This window comes from Numenius arquata, chromosome 2, assembly GCF_964106895.1.
Source record: "Numenius arquata chromosome 2, bNumArq3.hap1.1, whole genome shotgun sequence".
Taxonomy (NCBI): Eukaryota; Metazoa; Chordata; class Aves; order Charadriiformes; family Scolopacidae; genus Numenius; species Numenius arquata.
Genome location: NC_133577.1, coordinates 41,124,729 through 41,141,361, shown reverse-complemented (window position 1 = coordinate 41,141,361; position 16,633 = coordinate 41,124,729). Strand labels below are relative to the sequence as shown.

Here is a 16,633-nt window from a genome sequence, read left to right as displayed (position 1 = left end):
CTTTTGGAGAGAGAATATTTAAGTGTAACGCCTCTTTCTTTCTTTTTTTTTTTTTTTTTTTAAACATAACAATAAACCGTCTCTTTCTGGAGTACCCCGTTTGGCTTTGCTGTGGAGTGGATGTGACTCTGAGCCTTTGTGCTGCTGCTGGGATTATTTTTTTTGTGAAAGAAACAATGTTTTACAAGTAGTATTTATTCGTAGCTAAAAGCGGTGGGTTGTGGAGGGGATTTTCTGCCGTCCTCGCACATTTATGGGGCTAAGGGGGGAGGGTGGTTTGTGGGTGGGTGAGTTAGTTATTTATTTCTGCTATAAATTGCAAAATTCACTTGTGGGTTACGGCAGAAATCAGATTTAGTCGTGTTAAAAACCGGGGAAAATTCAAAGACGTGTAGAGGGCATGTTTATACTTCCTTAGAACTGATACTAAATAACCGCTGGAGGAAGAGGAGAGACGTGGAGGCCTTTGCTTCTCCCCGTTCCCTGCTGCCCGCTCGTCCGCTGCCCGCGGCTCGGCCGTACGGGTTTGAAGGAGAAGGGAGAGCTCCCGGGAGGTGGCTGCGGCCGTGGCCCGGGCTCGGCGGCCGGCGTTGGCGGCGCCGCTCTGGGCGGGAACGGGGGGGGAGAGAGCGGGGAAGATGGCGCTGCCTGGCTTCCTGCCAGCATTTGTTGCGCAGTTTCGCTCCCGACTCTCCTCCCCCACGGGCGCCATTTTAAGGTCCTTTCTGCTGTCGCCGCGCCGTGTGGGGCGTTGCCGTCGCGCCCCGCTCGGGCCATTTCTCTTTTCTGTCTGGGAAGCGTAGAGGTCCTCTCCCCGAAATACCAGAAGCTACTTGCTTTTCCCCCCTCTTTCCTTAAGAAATTGCTGTAAGGGGTTTCTCCTGTGTGTGCTTTGGGGAGAGAGGTGAAGGGTTCTTGGCTGTGGGTGGATTTGGGCACGGTTTTTTTGGAGGGGAGGGCCTCGCCAGAGTTGTTGCTCTGAATCGGTGCCTTCTCCGGCTTCCACCATTACCCGAGTCGTCTGGGCCACGGTCCTGAGAGGAATTAAGCGGGCTTGCTCCAGAGGGGCCTGCACTCCCAGCCTAGAGCCTGCAAACACCGCTTCAGAGCTTGTCTTCATATTGCTAAAACATGCATTTCTTGTTGTGAGATGCCTTCAGAGTGTAGGAAGAAAAAAAGATTTGAAAGAACATCCTCTTCTGTTGAATGATGACCAAAAAATACAACTTGTCATTAAAAAAAAAATCCGCCTTCAAAAAATGCTGTAGTGTAGCACATAGGGCAAAGTCATCCTCCGTGAAGAGCCTTCAGTACCTCTAAAAGTGCTTGCAAAAATACAAGGGCAAGTAACATTTAGGTGGGTGGGTAGATAACACTGCGTTGCTGTTACTCCCTTGGTAATACTTATTTTGAGGGGAGGGACTATGATCTTTTCAAGTTTTTATCACTCCTTTACGTCTCACAGGAAGCAATGCTTTTTCCAAATGACTTGAATTTGGCAGTTCCACTTTAATAGCCTTTTTAAGTTTTGGTTTGGAGCTGTTCTTTAGGGAGAATGTTGAAAATGGTCTCCTGTTTTTTGATCAGAACTTTCACTTTTTAAAATATTTTTTAAAATTATTTTTCCATTTCTGTGCAATCTGAACAATGCTCATGAGGTTTGAGTTTAATACCAACATCATCTGTATTCAGGAACAGCAAGTATGCTGCCAGACCAACTCATGCTGTGCCCACTAAGGAGTGTGGAATGCTTGTTGGGTTCTTCGTTTCATGCTTTTTGACAGATTAGAGGAGGGCTTTCCTGTGCCTCTTGCTCGTTCCCGAAGGAGGGGAGATTTTTTAAAATTTGGGATTAATTTTATGGCTGTTAAAATTCTTTGCCTGTTGGTGTTGAGGGGTTTTAAACGACATTTCTAGCGGCATACACATTTTTATTGCTTGGGATATACTAAAGAAATTGCCTTGATATAAACTCTCTTTTCTAAAGATTTTCTTGGGGACAACCTTGTTAATGTTTTAGCTTTTTAAACAATACACCTGCTAAAACTTTGTTTAAAAATCTATTGCGTGTGGCGTAGTTTTTGTTTTCACATTTCAGAAATTTTATTACTACATGAAATTCATTCTTGGAGTGACTATTTTGCATTTTTGTTAACAGCAGTTTCGGGATCAAGATCGTGATTTTTTTAGTTGTGTATTTTTATATAATAAAATTTCTCTTATGCACTAATGCACGATTGCATGCAATGCAGATTGCACGTGGACTTCTTCATTAATTTGTGAAAATAACGAAATGACAAAAATGGAATAAAAATGATGAGTATATTCTCCTGGGGCATAATACTTGCCAGGTTACTATGTATACTCTCTGACATGCTTGCATTAAAGCAAATGTATTCTCAAGTTGAGATCTTTGGCGGATGGTGTTTAAATATACTAGATCTTTTTGGCTCGATTTCTTTAGTCAGGTCTGAGATTAAAAGTTTTCTTTTTTTGTTGTTGCAAGTAGTACTTCCTATTTGGCATAGCTTGTTTATGTTGATGGAGGAGTGCAGAAACTCACGATGTTGATACACGCTAGCCCACTTGTGCTTTTACTGGTGCACCTTGGGTTATTCACTGCTCTGACACTCAGTATATTTTAAGTGTGTTCTTTTGTTCATACTTCAAGCACTTGCCTTGTGTATTATACCTGTATTCTTGAGTTGATAATACTCGTAGTATATGTGTGGCCTTTGGTTCTGCTGTAGCTAAATATTTACATCACCTTACAGAAATGCAGTTTTCCGTGCCCCCCTCCCATGTGTCATTTTCCAGTAGAGTTTATATATTTAGTTTAATTGTACCGAGAGGAAAAAAAACAAAGTCCTGGTAGTATAAGCTACATTTTCAGTTTCGTCCAAGGCCCCTTTCTGTATCCATATCCAACAGAAGTAAGTCCATAGTCTAGAGTTGAAGAGCTTTGGAGGCATGGATGTGTTGGTGTGCCTCTTGGGTATTCATTGTACTCTAGCTATCTTTTCAGAGTTCTGCTGGTACGCTTCCACATCAGTTCCAGAACGGTTCTGTCTGCATTACTGCAGTTACCTTTTATAATGTGGCTCTAATGGTCAGTGATGATGCCTTTTCATACTGCATTAGGCTTGTGATAAGTCTAATTCCTGGTGCTTTTTAGCATAGATGTAGCAGCGAGAGCGTGAAAGTGTCATCCCTGTCTAAATAATAGATATAGGGCAGGCATAAGAGCCTCTTTGATAATGTAGTTTATTCTGTTCAGAGTGTTTGCATAATTTCTTCTAGTAGTTCTGCTGAAATAAGCTGCATCTCTGCTTGGAAGGTTTTTTTTATGGTGACGTACCACGTCCAGCATAGACATGGGGATTGTCTACAAAAACAAGTGTGTTTTGCTTTCTTACAGTCAAGGAAAAGCAGCAAGGTTAATAAACTGTTCTGACAGTCATTGTGACCTGCAACTGTTCTAGTTTGAAAGTTTTAATAAGCAGGATCATTAAAGCCCTTGTTGCACTGACATAAATGCAGAAACACTGACCTGAACTGATGTTTTTTCAAGATCATCACATAGTTAAATGAGCATGTGTATCTTTATTTTCAAATGTTCATTTGCCCTTGCTTTTGTTGTTGAAAAAACAACTACTGTGTCTATATTATTTTTGCTTTATTTGAGAATTGCTGAGGTTTTAGACAAAATGTAACACAAATAGACTATCAAGTTCTTGTATTGCTTGAATTATTTTTCTTGTGCTAGTTTTAAAATGTGCTAGAGCTACTTCTGGTGTTACTTTGAGTAAGGGACTGCTTACCAAAAGCAAAAGAAAGTAAGTGGGCAAATCACTGTCAAAACTTAATACAATAGCCTTTCTTTCATTGAAAGTATTAAGAAAGGGGGGTGAAGCGAGGAGAGAGGAGTCCAGGGAGAAAGTTTAAACTTCATTGCAAGAGACTGGTCATTTTTGTAAGGGCCGATCTTACGCCTTGTCTCAGGTGGAACTTAGAGTAGTTTTACTGTGAACTTGATCTGAGTGTGGAATTTCAAGATCTGGTGTTGAAGCTTGAATTTATTGAGATGTGCCAACTACAGAAAATGCCTTGGCCCCACTGAAAGAGGTGGCAGAATCTCCGTTGGCTTCAGCAAGGACAAGATTGGCAGTGTGGATGACTTTCAGTTTGGTTTTGGGGGCATTGATAGGGACTGTGCTGCTGAATTAGTTACATGTCTGTCATTTCATCATATTCATATTTCAGCTGATTTCCCAAACATAACTGAAAGGAGTATAAATCTCTGTTCAGCTTTAATTATTGGCAGTTGTTAGCTGCTGCTAGCTTGTGTGAACCATGCCTGTGGCAAGGTAACCGTTTTTTTTGTTTGCTTTTTTAAGCTAGTAGTATGGGCTAGAGTGGCAATGAAAGGGTATTAATTGGACATTGGTTTATAAATTAAATGAGAAATCAGTTCCTAAGGATGTTACATGCTGGGACTGCATAAGTGAGTTTTCAGAATCTTTGAAAATTATATGCATAGAATGAAATGTATGATACACAGGTATTCTGTAGTAGAAGCAAGGTAAAAGCATCTGAAGAACTGACTGCATTTGTTTAAGTGTAGTGTTGCACAAATAATGTATGCCGATAGCCTGCATTATTGCATACAGTAGTTTCTAGAAATACTTAAGAGCATCCAACTTTGTTTGGGTAGGAGAACATTTCTTTCCTAAGGAACTGTTGAAAATACGCTTCCTTCTCTTCCTCCTTTGGGGTGAAACCAGGACCTTTCAAAATTTTTTATGAATGTTGAGATTCCTGAAGAACTGTGTATGCGGTGAAGCAGCTTAGAAGACAGAGCCCAAAAGAGGCCGTAGCATAGTGATGAGGATACTCACTGCTGGGGAAATGGGCTGAGCTGAGTGGTCAACCTGGAGAATCCCGTGGGGCGGGTAAGCATCCTGACCTGCAGGCTGCAAGTTACTCTGGATTTTCTCTATGTGGTTTAAAAAAAATCTGTTTCCAGATGAAAATCTTGTCAAGATTTTGATGTTGCCAAGAGCAGGTCTGGATGCAGTAGGAAAAAAATTGTATTGAGTAAATGAGAAGTTCGATGCTGAACATATGTGTCTGAGGGAAACCAGATTTTAGACAGCTGCACAGGGGCTCACACGTGTACTCTGTGTGCTTGACTGTAGCTGTGTTAACCTTTACTATCATACATACTGTTAACAATTGAACTCCCCATTTCCTTTTTTCTTTTCCTTAATATATTAAAATACCACTCTAGTTTTTGGGGGCTTGATAAGTTGCCACATTTGCCAAGCTTAAATCCAGAATCTTTTTTTTTTAATGGTATACTAAAGGGAAATAAAATTTAAGAGTTGGATAAGCAACCTATTGTAGGTTTTCTGTGCTTTAGTTTGTAGGTTTTATTTGCCCTTCTGTATATGGAGCCACAATTCTGTAAAGACCTTGCCTGTCCTCTTAGGTGTTCACCACCTGCTAGATCTTAGAAACCCTGAAGATGCATAATGTCGTGATTGGCAGTTCATGAGAAGTAGCACTTTTTTGTTTCTTTTCTTGTTGCTATTTATGTGACTCCTGAATAGTTCCTTTTTCTTTTTCATAGAGAGGTTTTGTATCATTCTTCTGAATATTTAAAATTGCAAATTTCTACTCATATTCTGTTGCATACAGATGTCTTTGAAATACTGATGATTGAACTCAGTTCCACTGTTAATTTCAAACTTTGTAAGTCCATCTTAAAAGTACTACTCAGATTTAGAATCTTGGAATGAAAACACATTTTCACTTATATAGAAAGTTCACGCTTGCACTGTGTTACTAGGTTGGAATCCCAGATTTCTTACTTGTTAGGCCTTCTTTAGAGCACAATTCCAGGTAGATTCTGCAACGGTACAGTAGTTGCTTTTTGTTGCTTACTCTGGAAGAGAAAGTATTTGTAAGGAATAATTACAGATTGTAGAATATAAGTACAGCACGATTTACAAGTGAGTAGTTAAATCCTTATGTTTTACAAAGTACAATTTTAAAATTAATTTTGCTTCCTTACTTTTATTGTCCTCAAGTGACAACTTTTAGATGATTATGCCTTCTGCATTTTTGCCTGAGCAAAATTGAGAGCGAAAATTAAAATCTAATTTGCAATCAATGTTTTCAATATTTAACTCTTTTCCATTGAATACTCTGTCATTATTCTGCTGCACATCACTTTTTACAGTAATTACGGGGGGGAAGTGGAAATGCCTTTTAATAATTGTTTTTTGTATTCCATTGGTGTAAAAATCAGTTTCTTGAAAATAAGGGCTTGATGTGGTAACTCATACATTGATCATAAAACACATGCTTGGTTAGTTACGAGAATCTGAAATTGTCCAGTTTGCAAGATACTAGATTGTTCAAAAGTAGCATGGACTTGAAATGTATGAATGAAATATATGGTAATAAGGGTTTGAATTTATGCTGCTTTCTTGCCCTCCTGCCTTGCAGAGAATGCAAATGAAGTCTGGTTGTTCCCGTGTAGCTAAATTTCCTTCAATGAATCCAAGGCTACCCGTTTGTCAGGATCCTGAGAGATGGAACTAACAGTGTAAGGAAGGCAGTAATTACAGCATCTTAGCAACCTGAAGTGCATACTGCTTAAATGATAGGCGTTACCTCATATGTAGTAAAATAGCATCTTTTTTTTTTTTTATTCCCCCTAGTTCAAAAGCACACTGAGCAAAATATTAGCACTGTAAAAAGTAATGAGAGTCGTGGTGGAAATTTGTGTGAGGGAAGGACTTCAGCTCTGGGCATTTTGCCTCTGCAGTCAGTGTGGAATCACTTAATGCTGCCATGATCCTTTGATGTAATTTAACAAGGGATGGATGTTTGTATTGGGTTAATAGAGTTATCTTACATCTGTATTCAAAAAGGATATGAGGGATAAAGATGTCATAAATTTGATGTATTTAATTTAATTCTGAAGAATGGTGTAGAGCAACAGACCAGTACACAGAAGACTTGATGGCTCAGATCCATCACAAAGCCTGACAGAAGTGTCGTCAGTTCCTGCTGACTGGGCGGGTACAAAGTCTTACCCAACTTCTGAGGTTTATTGGGCATATCTCGTGCCTCAAACAGTAGTTGCTTTGGGTGCTATGTATGCTACCATATGCAAGTTTGATTATCTCCCACCATAAAGCTATAGCTACAGCAGTAATTCCCTTCCTTTAAAGCATTGATTTCCAAAGGTCAGTGTTCACTCTCCGAAGTCGTGGGCCAGCGTGCTGCCAGTCAGGAATTGATCCCATGTAGCTGCACAGAAGTTATGAGTCAGTAGATTTGTACAACAGTTTTGCAGATAAGTTTATTTACTTGTGGCTTACCAAGTTTTGTTGTTGATTGTATCACACTTTTGGGAATCACTTCTCAAAGTGTTGCTTTTCTAAACTTGCCACTATCTTAGGCTTTTTACAAAGTGTGAAAATAATATTTTACTGCTTTGTATCTGAAGTTACGTTTTACGGTTGTATGAAATGATAAATGACTTTGAGAAAGGAAAAGGGTTATTTTGTGACAAGCTTGAATATAATTTGAGTAAATTTAAAATCCAGTTTTAGTGGTTTTGAATATCACCATTTTTTAAGTTATAAAAATCATGTGCTGTATATGAAGCATGTATGAATAGTTGGACTGTTCTGGAGAAATCCAGTTTTAATGACTCTGCACGTTGTAGACCCTGCATGTCTTGTGTGATATTGTGGCTTGTGTAGCATGGCGATTGAAAATTTAGGCTGGTAAGGACCACTGGAGGTTATCTGGCCCTGCCCCCTGCTCTAAGCAGAACTAGCTTCAAAGTTAGGATGGGTTGGTCAGGGCCATTTGAGTTTTGAAAATTCGCGAAGAGGGTGGCTCCAGCCTCTTGCTTGAGCATTCTTGTTTGTGAACTTTTTTTTTTTTTGCTTATATCTAGTTGGGATTTTCTGTGTTTTGTGTTTTGGCTGTTGCCTCCTGTCTTGCTGGTCACTGATGAGAAGAGGCTGATGCTGCTTGTCTCAGTACCCCTTTTAACTCACGCAGACTGCAGGTAGTGCCTCGGTTAACCTTCTCTTGCCCAGGCTGAAGAAAAGTAGTTCCTTCATACTCAGTGTGATGTTCCTGCAGGATTTTATTGGCGCTTTGCTGGACTCTCAAGTTTTTCTGTATTTCTGTTAAAGTGGGGTGTGTGCATGGCAAAACTGGACACAGTATTTCACATGGGAGCTCGCAAGTGCTGAGTAGAGGGGAATAATCACTTCCATTGACCTGCTGTCTGCCCTGCAGCGAAGGTGAGAGTGGCGGCTGTGTTAACTGTACCTGTGTGGCTACAGTCCAACAATTGCTTTCAGCTGCCTGAAGCACTGCTGCCTTTGCTTGTTCCATACTACCCAGCTCCTTCATTCCTGTTCCCTCTCTTGTCCTGGCACTGGCACTCGTGGCAAGCTGGAACCAAATCAAGAAGCCAATCCAGGTAGAGACGGATCAGTGTATTCTGTCAGATCAATTCTCAGTTCCAGGTGACTGTTGAAAGCCCTGACCTGGCTCGGAGAATGTGGATGAGAGGGAGCAGGACTGGTCTCTCCCTCTTCTGTTGGTCTTCGCTCTGTAGAGGCCAGAGTGTCAAAAGGGAGGGAGCGGCTTTTGAGGCCAAGTAATAACAGTCCCCTGGAGGACTGGCCTGCGTAGCTGGGATTTCCTTGTCAGTTTTATTACTTTCACCTTTTCTCATATTCTATTTGGGAGCGTGCGATAAAGGGCACTCTTGGTTATTTCCCAAAAGGGATAGGCAGCGCTGCTTCCACAAGTACACGTGACCCAAATTGACGTATATACTGGGTTCACCAGTGCTGCAGTAGCAGGGGTATGAAATCAAAGAGTAGAGGCTTTGCTAATAATAAGTTACAGCAAATTATCTCTGCTGGGTTGTGATTAATTAGTAAGGATTGCCCTGTGTAAATTAGTTGGATACAGCAGTAGGGCTGAGGTTGGCCTACTTAGGATCAACAGATTTATGCGGGTTTGTTTTTTTCTTTCAAGACACTGTGGAACAATATTGATGATAACTAGGTATTTGTTAGGTTACATTGTAACAGCACTCCAGCAGCTTGTGTGCATCTTCCCAATGTGGATTTTCGCCACTTGACTCTAGCGTGGACTCTTCTCAGGGCCTGGGTTCACTGATGGGTCCCAATGGCCCAGACAAACCTCACTTGGGGCCTCCACCCACACCCCTTGTCCATGGGCTGAAGCCCCTGTCAACTGATCCACATACAGAAGTGAGTCAGCCTTTAAGAGTCTAGGCTAGTGGTCTCCACGTGTTTTTGATTGCACATGCCTAGTAAAAGCATTTGAGCATGCATCCCCAAGATATGTACGTTTATTGACAAATTATATGCATGTACTAATGAGGTTCTAGTATTTTCTTCCTGTACTCCATTGAATTGTCTTGTGCACCCCCTGTGGTGCACACGCCCCACTTTGGAGACTGCTGATCTAGGCTATGTTAACTCTAATCCTCTAATTCCACTTATTGTGTCAAGTTTTATTTTCAAACTGTCTTAGTTTAATACAGTTTATACCAATTTCATACATCAGTCATTGATTTCGCCCACTCTAATGTTAACAAACAGTGAGAAGGACAGAATTTGGGTAACGTGCGTAGAAAAACTGAAAAGACAGTCGGCAAGAAAAGCAGCAAACTTTTCTACCATTTGTGCTGTAGAAAACATGTTAGGAAAATTTCACGGAATAGGCTTGCTTTTATTAACATGTTTTTCAGTGATCATCTGTGTCAAGGTCGTGTGCTGCTGAAGTTGCCCTCTTTTCTAAATAGACTGAACGAGTAGTTGCTTTTGGGTGTGCAAGGACTTGGTCTGATATTGCACCTCTTCTGTTGCCGTCTTGAAGTTAACCGCACACTAATCCTCATTGAAAATCTGCATCAATTAAAAATATTTAAACCTGCAGTTGTGGTTATGTAGGTCTTGGGTATGTGTGGCGAAATAGGAACAGAATTTAGTCTAAATAGGTAGGTTTGTGGCATGGTTGTGATCTTGGTTGTTCTTTCACAGACCACATACCCCTGTGTGTGCTGTTTAAATTGCATGTTGGTCCTGTGGTATTTCACAAAAGCACTATCATGCAGCATCGTGTTAGTGTGGTGTTACCTAGCCCTCGTTTGTGGGGATATTGAGATGGTAGTGATCTGTCTGTGCTTTGTTTGCAGTTTTCAAGGGGCAGGAGCATGTAGCCCTTTAGGCTGCAAATGCTGGTCAGAAAACTTCTGAGTGTGGGGGGAGCTGTGCATGATGAGTGTGTTTGTGGCTCTGTGATGGTACATCAGCTGTATAAAAACTTGATAATGCTTTTATATGGATTAGGTCTTTGGTAAACCAGCATTAAGAAAGAAAAGGTGACATCATATTTCTTTATCATGCGTGCATACAATTCTGCTAGTGATGACAAGAATGTTGTTAAAGCTTGTTAGGAAAATGTACTTCTGGAGAGGACTTGTGATTCTTGATGTTTATCAGAAAGGTAGCTGTTTCCTTTGGGTTTTATTGTCTGTTGTAAACTGGTAGGAGTTTACGTTGGGTAGATTTTTCTTGTATCGTATTTGTGAAAGGAGGAAAAACAACTTTATTTTTTTTCTGATAAAGCCAACGGCATGTTCAGCTAAATGGCTGAATTGTGAAGAATATGTATTACACTAAGATTTTCTCTCATTGATGTTTTCGTGCAATTTATTTTCCTTCTGATTGTTCTATGCAGGTTTTCAAGAGTTCAGTGAACTTAACAAATCTATCTAATTTGTGGTAGTAGTTTTAATACCTACAGAAGCACTGACTGAACTAAGTTCTATGTGGTTACTTTCCATAATGTTGAACCCTTATTGTATTATAGTCACAGTGAGTATTTGGATTGGTAAAACAAAGACATTTTACTTTATTTTATTTGAATAATGAGGTCAGTATTGCTCTATGGGATGGTATGGGATTTTCAAAAGTAGGCATGCAGTATGAAAACAAAGATACTGTTGACTTTTGATAGAGCTGGTTTTTACTTTTGCTTAGCTTGGAGTCTTTGAGAGATGGAGATGCTGTTTAGTTGTTAGAGGAAGTAACAGCTTTCTGTAAGTAGTACCAACAGTACAGTTAAAGCAGAATGCTAATAACTTAATGCTAATCTCTTACTAATTTGTTCTTACTAATGCACATTTACATTTAAATTTCGTGACATCATAAAATATGTTGTTTGTTTAGCATTAAATTGCAAGATCAGTGCTTATGCTGGTGGCTGTATGCAACAGTGAGCAGATGTGCTACTGAATCGTGGGAGAAATTATTTTTCTTAAGGTGCATAATCACTTAATGAATGCTGATTTTGTCAACATTTGAGGTAGTTCTGTGTAGCTGTGATCTGGTTTCCTATTCTCCCAGAGAGGTGATACTGAGGGATCCTTACAGTGATAGATCTTCTGGTTCTGCCTCAACTTCTCTGTAAGCTAAAGCACAGGAGACTGATGAAAAAACTCTGAATGAGGCTATGCAGTATAGAGGACAGGGTACCCTCTGCTAGTCTGAAGTATAAACCAGTTTCAGAATCAGTGGAGTATAGAAAAATGTCAGGAAAGAGGTTACAGAATCACAGGACAGCTGAGGTGGGAAGGGAGGTCTGGAGATCACCTCATCCAATGCCCACAGCAGGCTCAGCTAGAACAGGCTGCTCAGGGCTGTGTCCAGCTGGGTCCTGGGTATCTCCAAGGATGGAGACTCCATAATCTTGCTGGAAAACCTGTGCTGGTGTTTAACTACCCTCAGAGTTAAAGAAAAAACACAAACTTTTTTCTTGTGTTCGGATAGATTTGTTTGTTTCAATTTGTGCCTCTTGCCACTTGTTCATTCACTGAGTGTCACTGAGAAGAGTTTGGCTCAGTCTTCTTTACACCCTCCCACCAGGTATTTGTACACAGGGATAAGGTTCCCCCCTAGCCCCCAGGCGGAGCAGTCCTGGTTCTCTCAGCCTCTTGTATAACAGATGCTCCAGTCCCTTCGTTCTGGAGATCTGCATGAGGGAGAGCCTGAGGAATGATTCACGAGAGTCAGGGAGAGTAAGTTTCTCTTTGGCAAGAAGTAAAAGAGAGAACAAAATGAATTAAAGCCAAAAGTATATTAGTAAATTGGAATGATAAGTATGATAGACTTTTTAAGGGAAGTTGAGAAAAAAAAACAAGCATGGAATGCACAGTGATCGATTTGATGTAGTTAGAAGATACTGAGAGGATAAGATTGGGTAACTAAATGGAAGCCTGAGTATGAAGAGGTTTAGGAAATGCTAGCATCAGTTGGTAATTGAACTGGTGGATTAGCATAGGCTGCCCGGAGAAGTTGTGGATGCCTCATCCCTGCAAGTGTTCAAGGCCACATTGGATGGGACTTTGAGCAACCTGGTCTAGTGGAAGGTATCCCTGGCTCAATGATCTTTAAGGTCCCTTCCAACCCAAACCGTTCTACGATTACAGAGATAATAAGGGAGGATAAAATGGTCCTGAGAGTTACTGACAGGGAAAAGGGAGAAGGTACAGTCTCAGATGATGTTCTGAGAATTAGGGTGAACAGGACAACCAGGCTATGCAAACAGAACCTCGGAAGGAACAGCAACTAGAGGAAAGAGTGATGGAATGTCTTTGGCCCAGACAGTGCCTGACCGAGGAGGCAGCGTGTAAGAGAGTTGGTGGTCATGATGTTGTAAGGCTAAAAATACTCTGCACCCAATGAGTGGATGCTTACATTCGTTTTGGCTAATGCAAATGAATACCCCACCCATTGTTAAAAGGATTGTCAGAACTCTGTACAATTAATCGCAAGTTCATTTAAGTACTCCTCTGGGTATTGTTGGGGAGAAACTGGAAGTAGCCGTATTGTCACTAGTGATAGCTAAGAAAGGTACGCTAGAAAATAATGTTCTTTTTAATGCTTTGTAATGTTTTGGCTATAGTTTTGGTTCTAGCCTATAACACCACTGTCATGATATTTGCCTAAATTTGTTTACCTTTTTGGCTGGTCAGTATTCTAGCCATTAATTTGTAACAGTCTTCATAGGTTCTGTAGTGTTTGGTTATTCCTTCAATGGGATTAGCTGGGAGTAAATTCCTATAGAAGCATTTTAACTGAAGTCTTGAGATTGTATTTAGTATTGATTTTTTTACCTTTTTTTTTTTTTTTTTTTTTAGTCATAGAAGTTATGTTTAATTAGTTTGATTGATCATTGGTCTTTCTCCAATTTAAAATTCTAAAAAAAACCCTAAATGATAAAACACTGCATGGGATTTTGCATATCATTACACACGTGACCGAATTTTGAGATAAATCAATGGGCCTCTGTAGAAGGTGTGGGTTTATTTAAGGACTTTGCCAATAATAGACATCTGTTAACTTCATGAATTGTTTAATAAAAAATATTGAGGTATTCTAAATTGGTTTTATTGTTGAAAGCAATCTTTTGTCTGACGTATCAAATATCTGTCCTCTCCCTTTTTGTTCTAGTTGTCATGGATGATGACGATGATGAATCCTGTCTCCTTGATCTTATTGGGTAAGTTTTCCTTAAGCAATTCTTTCAGAAAAATTGGGAAAAATAATTTTGCAAAATCATCTTATAGAAGATGATTCTACCTACCCTTGAGACAATACTGAGATAACTTGCAAATGCAATGAGTAGTTCTGCTTCCCTTCCTCCATGTGGAGATGTGTGTATCACAAAGCCTTCAGTGCTGGTGTGTGGTAGCTGACAGTCCCCTGGCTGGCATTCTTCTCAAGAGAGGCCAAGGAATGAATGTGCATGGAGGTTGGGTTCTCTTCTCAGCTAGTGGTAATGTCAGGTCAGTGTTGAAGGACGTTACTAGGGATATTGTTAGTAACTTCATTTTTTTGATTAAAAAAATAAAGATCTCACATTTTTTTGAGTAGTAGAACTATGCTTGTGTTTTAAAGGGAAAAGTAAAAATATTCTTTTCTTATAATTCCATATGGGAATCTCACAAAAGTAATGAGGATAGCTGAAGCATGAGCAAGGTTTTTGTAGATTGTGTATGTACTTCCTTTGCAGTAGTCTTCCTTTGGCTAATGTTCATGTCAGTGTTCAAGAACAGAAAGAAAACTGAACATTTCATATATGATACTTTGGTCAAATTCTGCCAGAAATAAGTATGACATCAGTCTCACAGCAACTACTAAAAGATCATCTCCGCTTCATACAAGATTTTTTTACTGTCTTAAATGTAATAAATAAATAGGCCTTTTGCCTTTCTCTGTGGACGCTATATAGCAAAAACATTGCCAGCTGGTTCACAGCTATACTCTGTGATGTGTACTGTGCAAGATTACTGACTGTGGCCATATGAAAACACATCCTGCTTGGAACATAAAAATGATTGACTGCATGGGACAATTAAGTGCTTTGTCATGAGCATGAATCATGAGGATCCTGGTACAAGCTCACAGGTGGTCCAGAAAATTAAGTGCTTTCTGTACAGATGAGTGTTTGTGTGAAAAATTATGATGTTCTTCCTGCTGCTGGCAGCAATTACTTCCTTAAGCATCTAGAAGAGTGGAAGACAGCATTTTTTTTCCATCTGATCTTTGATTTTGGTAAGTGTCTTCTAAAATTCCTTCTTTACTAAAGACAGTATTTGAGGTGGTGAAGTGTTCTTCATTTTTAATTGCTTTTTTCATTATTTAAAGCCAGTGAGTGTAATTAATATTAAATGGCCTGGTTATTTATCAATAAAACTCATAAGCATTCTAGAGCCCTGTATGAGATCATGAGTTCTGCTCTCCTTAATTCTTGAAATGTAGCATAATCTACTATGAAACTGACATTTTTGTTTGAAAATACATGTAACTACTTCTGTGTTGTAAACGTAATTGTACCATAAAGTGCCTGCCAGGTACTGTCTGTATAACACGTCTTTTACAAACGCATGAATGCAGTTTGTTTTTTTAAGTGAAAAAAAGAGGAATAGAGGTGTATTTGTGCTTTTAGAAGAGTAGTTGTAAACCTGAAAGATCTTTAACTTGTTCCCTCTTTATTTTCTAGGATGATCAAGAGAGAAGGAGAGATGTTTCGAATTAATATTTTTTACATGAGAATCTCCTGCTTCTCAAGAATGTTTTATTATTGTTAATCAATAAAGATGTTTTAAAATCAAAAAACCCCATGTCATTTTACTCTTCATGCTAATGGACGTGTTGGGAAAGGCTGCATAATTGTTGTATTAAAATGATCCCATTTAACACAACCTTTTAATGTTTTTTTACTTGGTCTATATGTGCAGTTACATTAATGTACTTTTGATTTGTTTGAATTTCCAACGCTCATTCTATCAGACAACATTTTTAATCTGAGTTTTATTCAGTGGTAGTGATAAGTTAATGAAATACACTGAAATTGTATTTCATAGTATTTAATCAGTTATTTATTTCATAATATTTAATCAGTTATTTCTTTGGTTGATTTCACTTGGAAAAGGTGCCACTTTTTTCTCCAAGTGAAGGGACTGTTACTCTGGCAAGCATAGGTTTTTGTTAACTTATGTTAAGAGTAGCAGAAAACATGCTAAAAGATTCAGGTTTTAGTTCTCATGTTGCTTGGTAGTAGTATTTTCCTTAGGTTTTGTGCTATGCACTTTCATAAAACACTGTGTTGTAAGAGAATATGGGTAATACCCTCATATAAAGTAGAATGCAACTAAAATTTTGTAATGAACATAATTTATTGCTTGAAATGCATTGGTACAATGACAGCAAATACGATCAACATCTGAAAATTGTGCTAATACAGAAACACAGATCCTTAGATCTTATAAACTTTCAGCTTTGCATTGGAGTCAGTGAAATAAGCGTATTTTTACTATAAGCCTGATTTATATGAATACAGTATCTGGCTTAGTTAAATTTGAATCACTAGTAGAAAGAGCTTCCTAAAAGTGGTAACTTTTTTTTTTTTTTCCCCACCCTTAAGGGACCCACAGGCGCTGAATTATTTTCTACATGGACCTAGTAGTAAATCTGTAAGTAGCATTCAAGTGTATTAGACATACTTAAGCTTCATTGAATGTATTATTTCTAAACATGATTTTTGTCCTTTACCAGAGCAATGAAGACTTGACAAATGCAGAATATTCTGTAGCCAACTCAAATTCAATTTTCGCCAACTCCAACGTAAGTGGTCGGGAGATAAATTATATTTGTATTGAGATAGCATGTTTCTGTTGTGGCTTTAGTTTGCTTTTATAAAACTGAATGAAGTAGATGTGGGTTTTTGCCTTTTCTATATGAAAATAGTGAATGCTAATATAAAATATTAACAGCATGAGGTGGTTCCAAGTATTTCATTGGGTTTTCAGTGGGGAATTAATCCAAAGATACTGCATTGTTGGGCCGTGTTTTATAAATACGTAAAACAGCTTGCTGAGCAGTGAAAATATTCTCTGATGTAACTCTCTCCAGTAAACTGGACTTGTAATTTTAGTTATTGTAGATGTAGTAGCGATCAAATGTAGACCTTAAAGTTAGTCATTCATACA

The 16,633-nt window shown here is 39.1% G+C and overlaps 1 protein-coding gene across 1 annotated transcript in view; it reads left to right on the top strand.

The window, feature by feature from the left end:
• Positions 1 to 16,633, top strand: part of BICRAL (BICRA like chromatin remodeling complex associated protein) — a 33,250-nt gene that overhangs the window by 426 nt on the left and 16,191 nt on the right. Inside the window, exons 2-4 of the mRNA XM_074168310.1 lie at positions 13,593 to 13,641; positions 16,069 to 16,117; positions 16,200 to 16,268. Of these exons, the coding sequence (XP_074024411.1) occupies positions 13,598 to 13,641; positions 16,069 to 16,117; positions 16,200 to 16,268 (162 nt within the window). The 5' untranslated portion in view covers positions 13,593 to 13,597. The remainder of the gene's footprint in view (positions 1 to 13,592; positions 13,642 to 16,068; positions 16,118 to 16,199; positions 16,269 to 16,633) is intronic.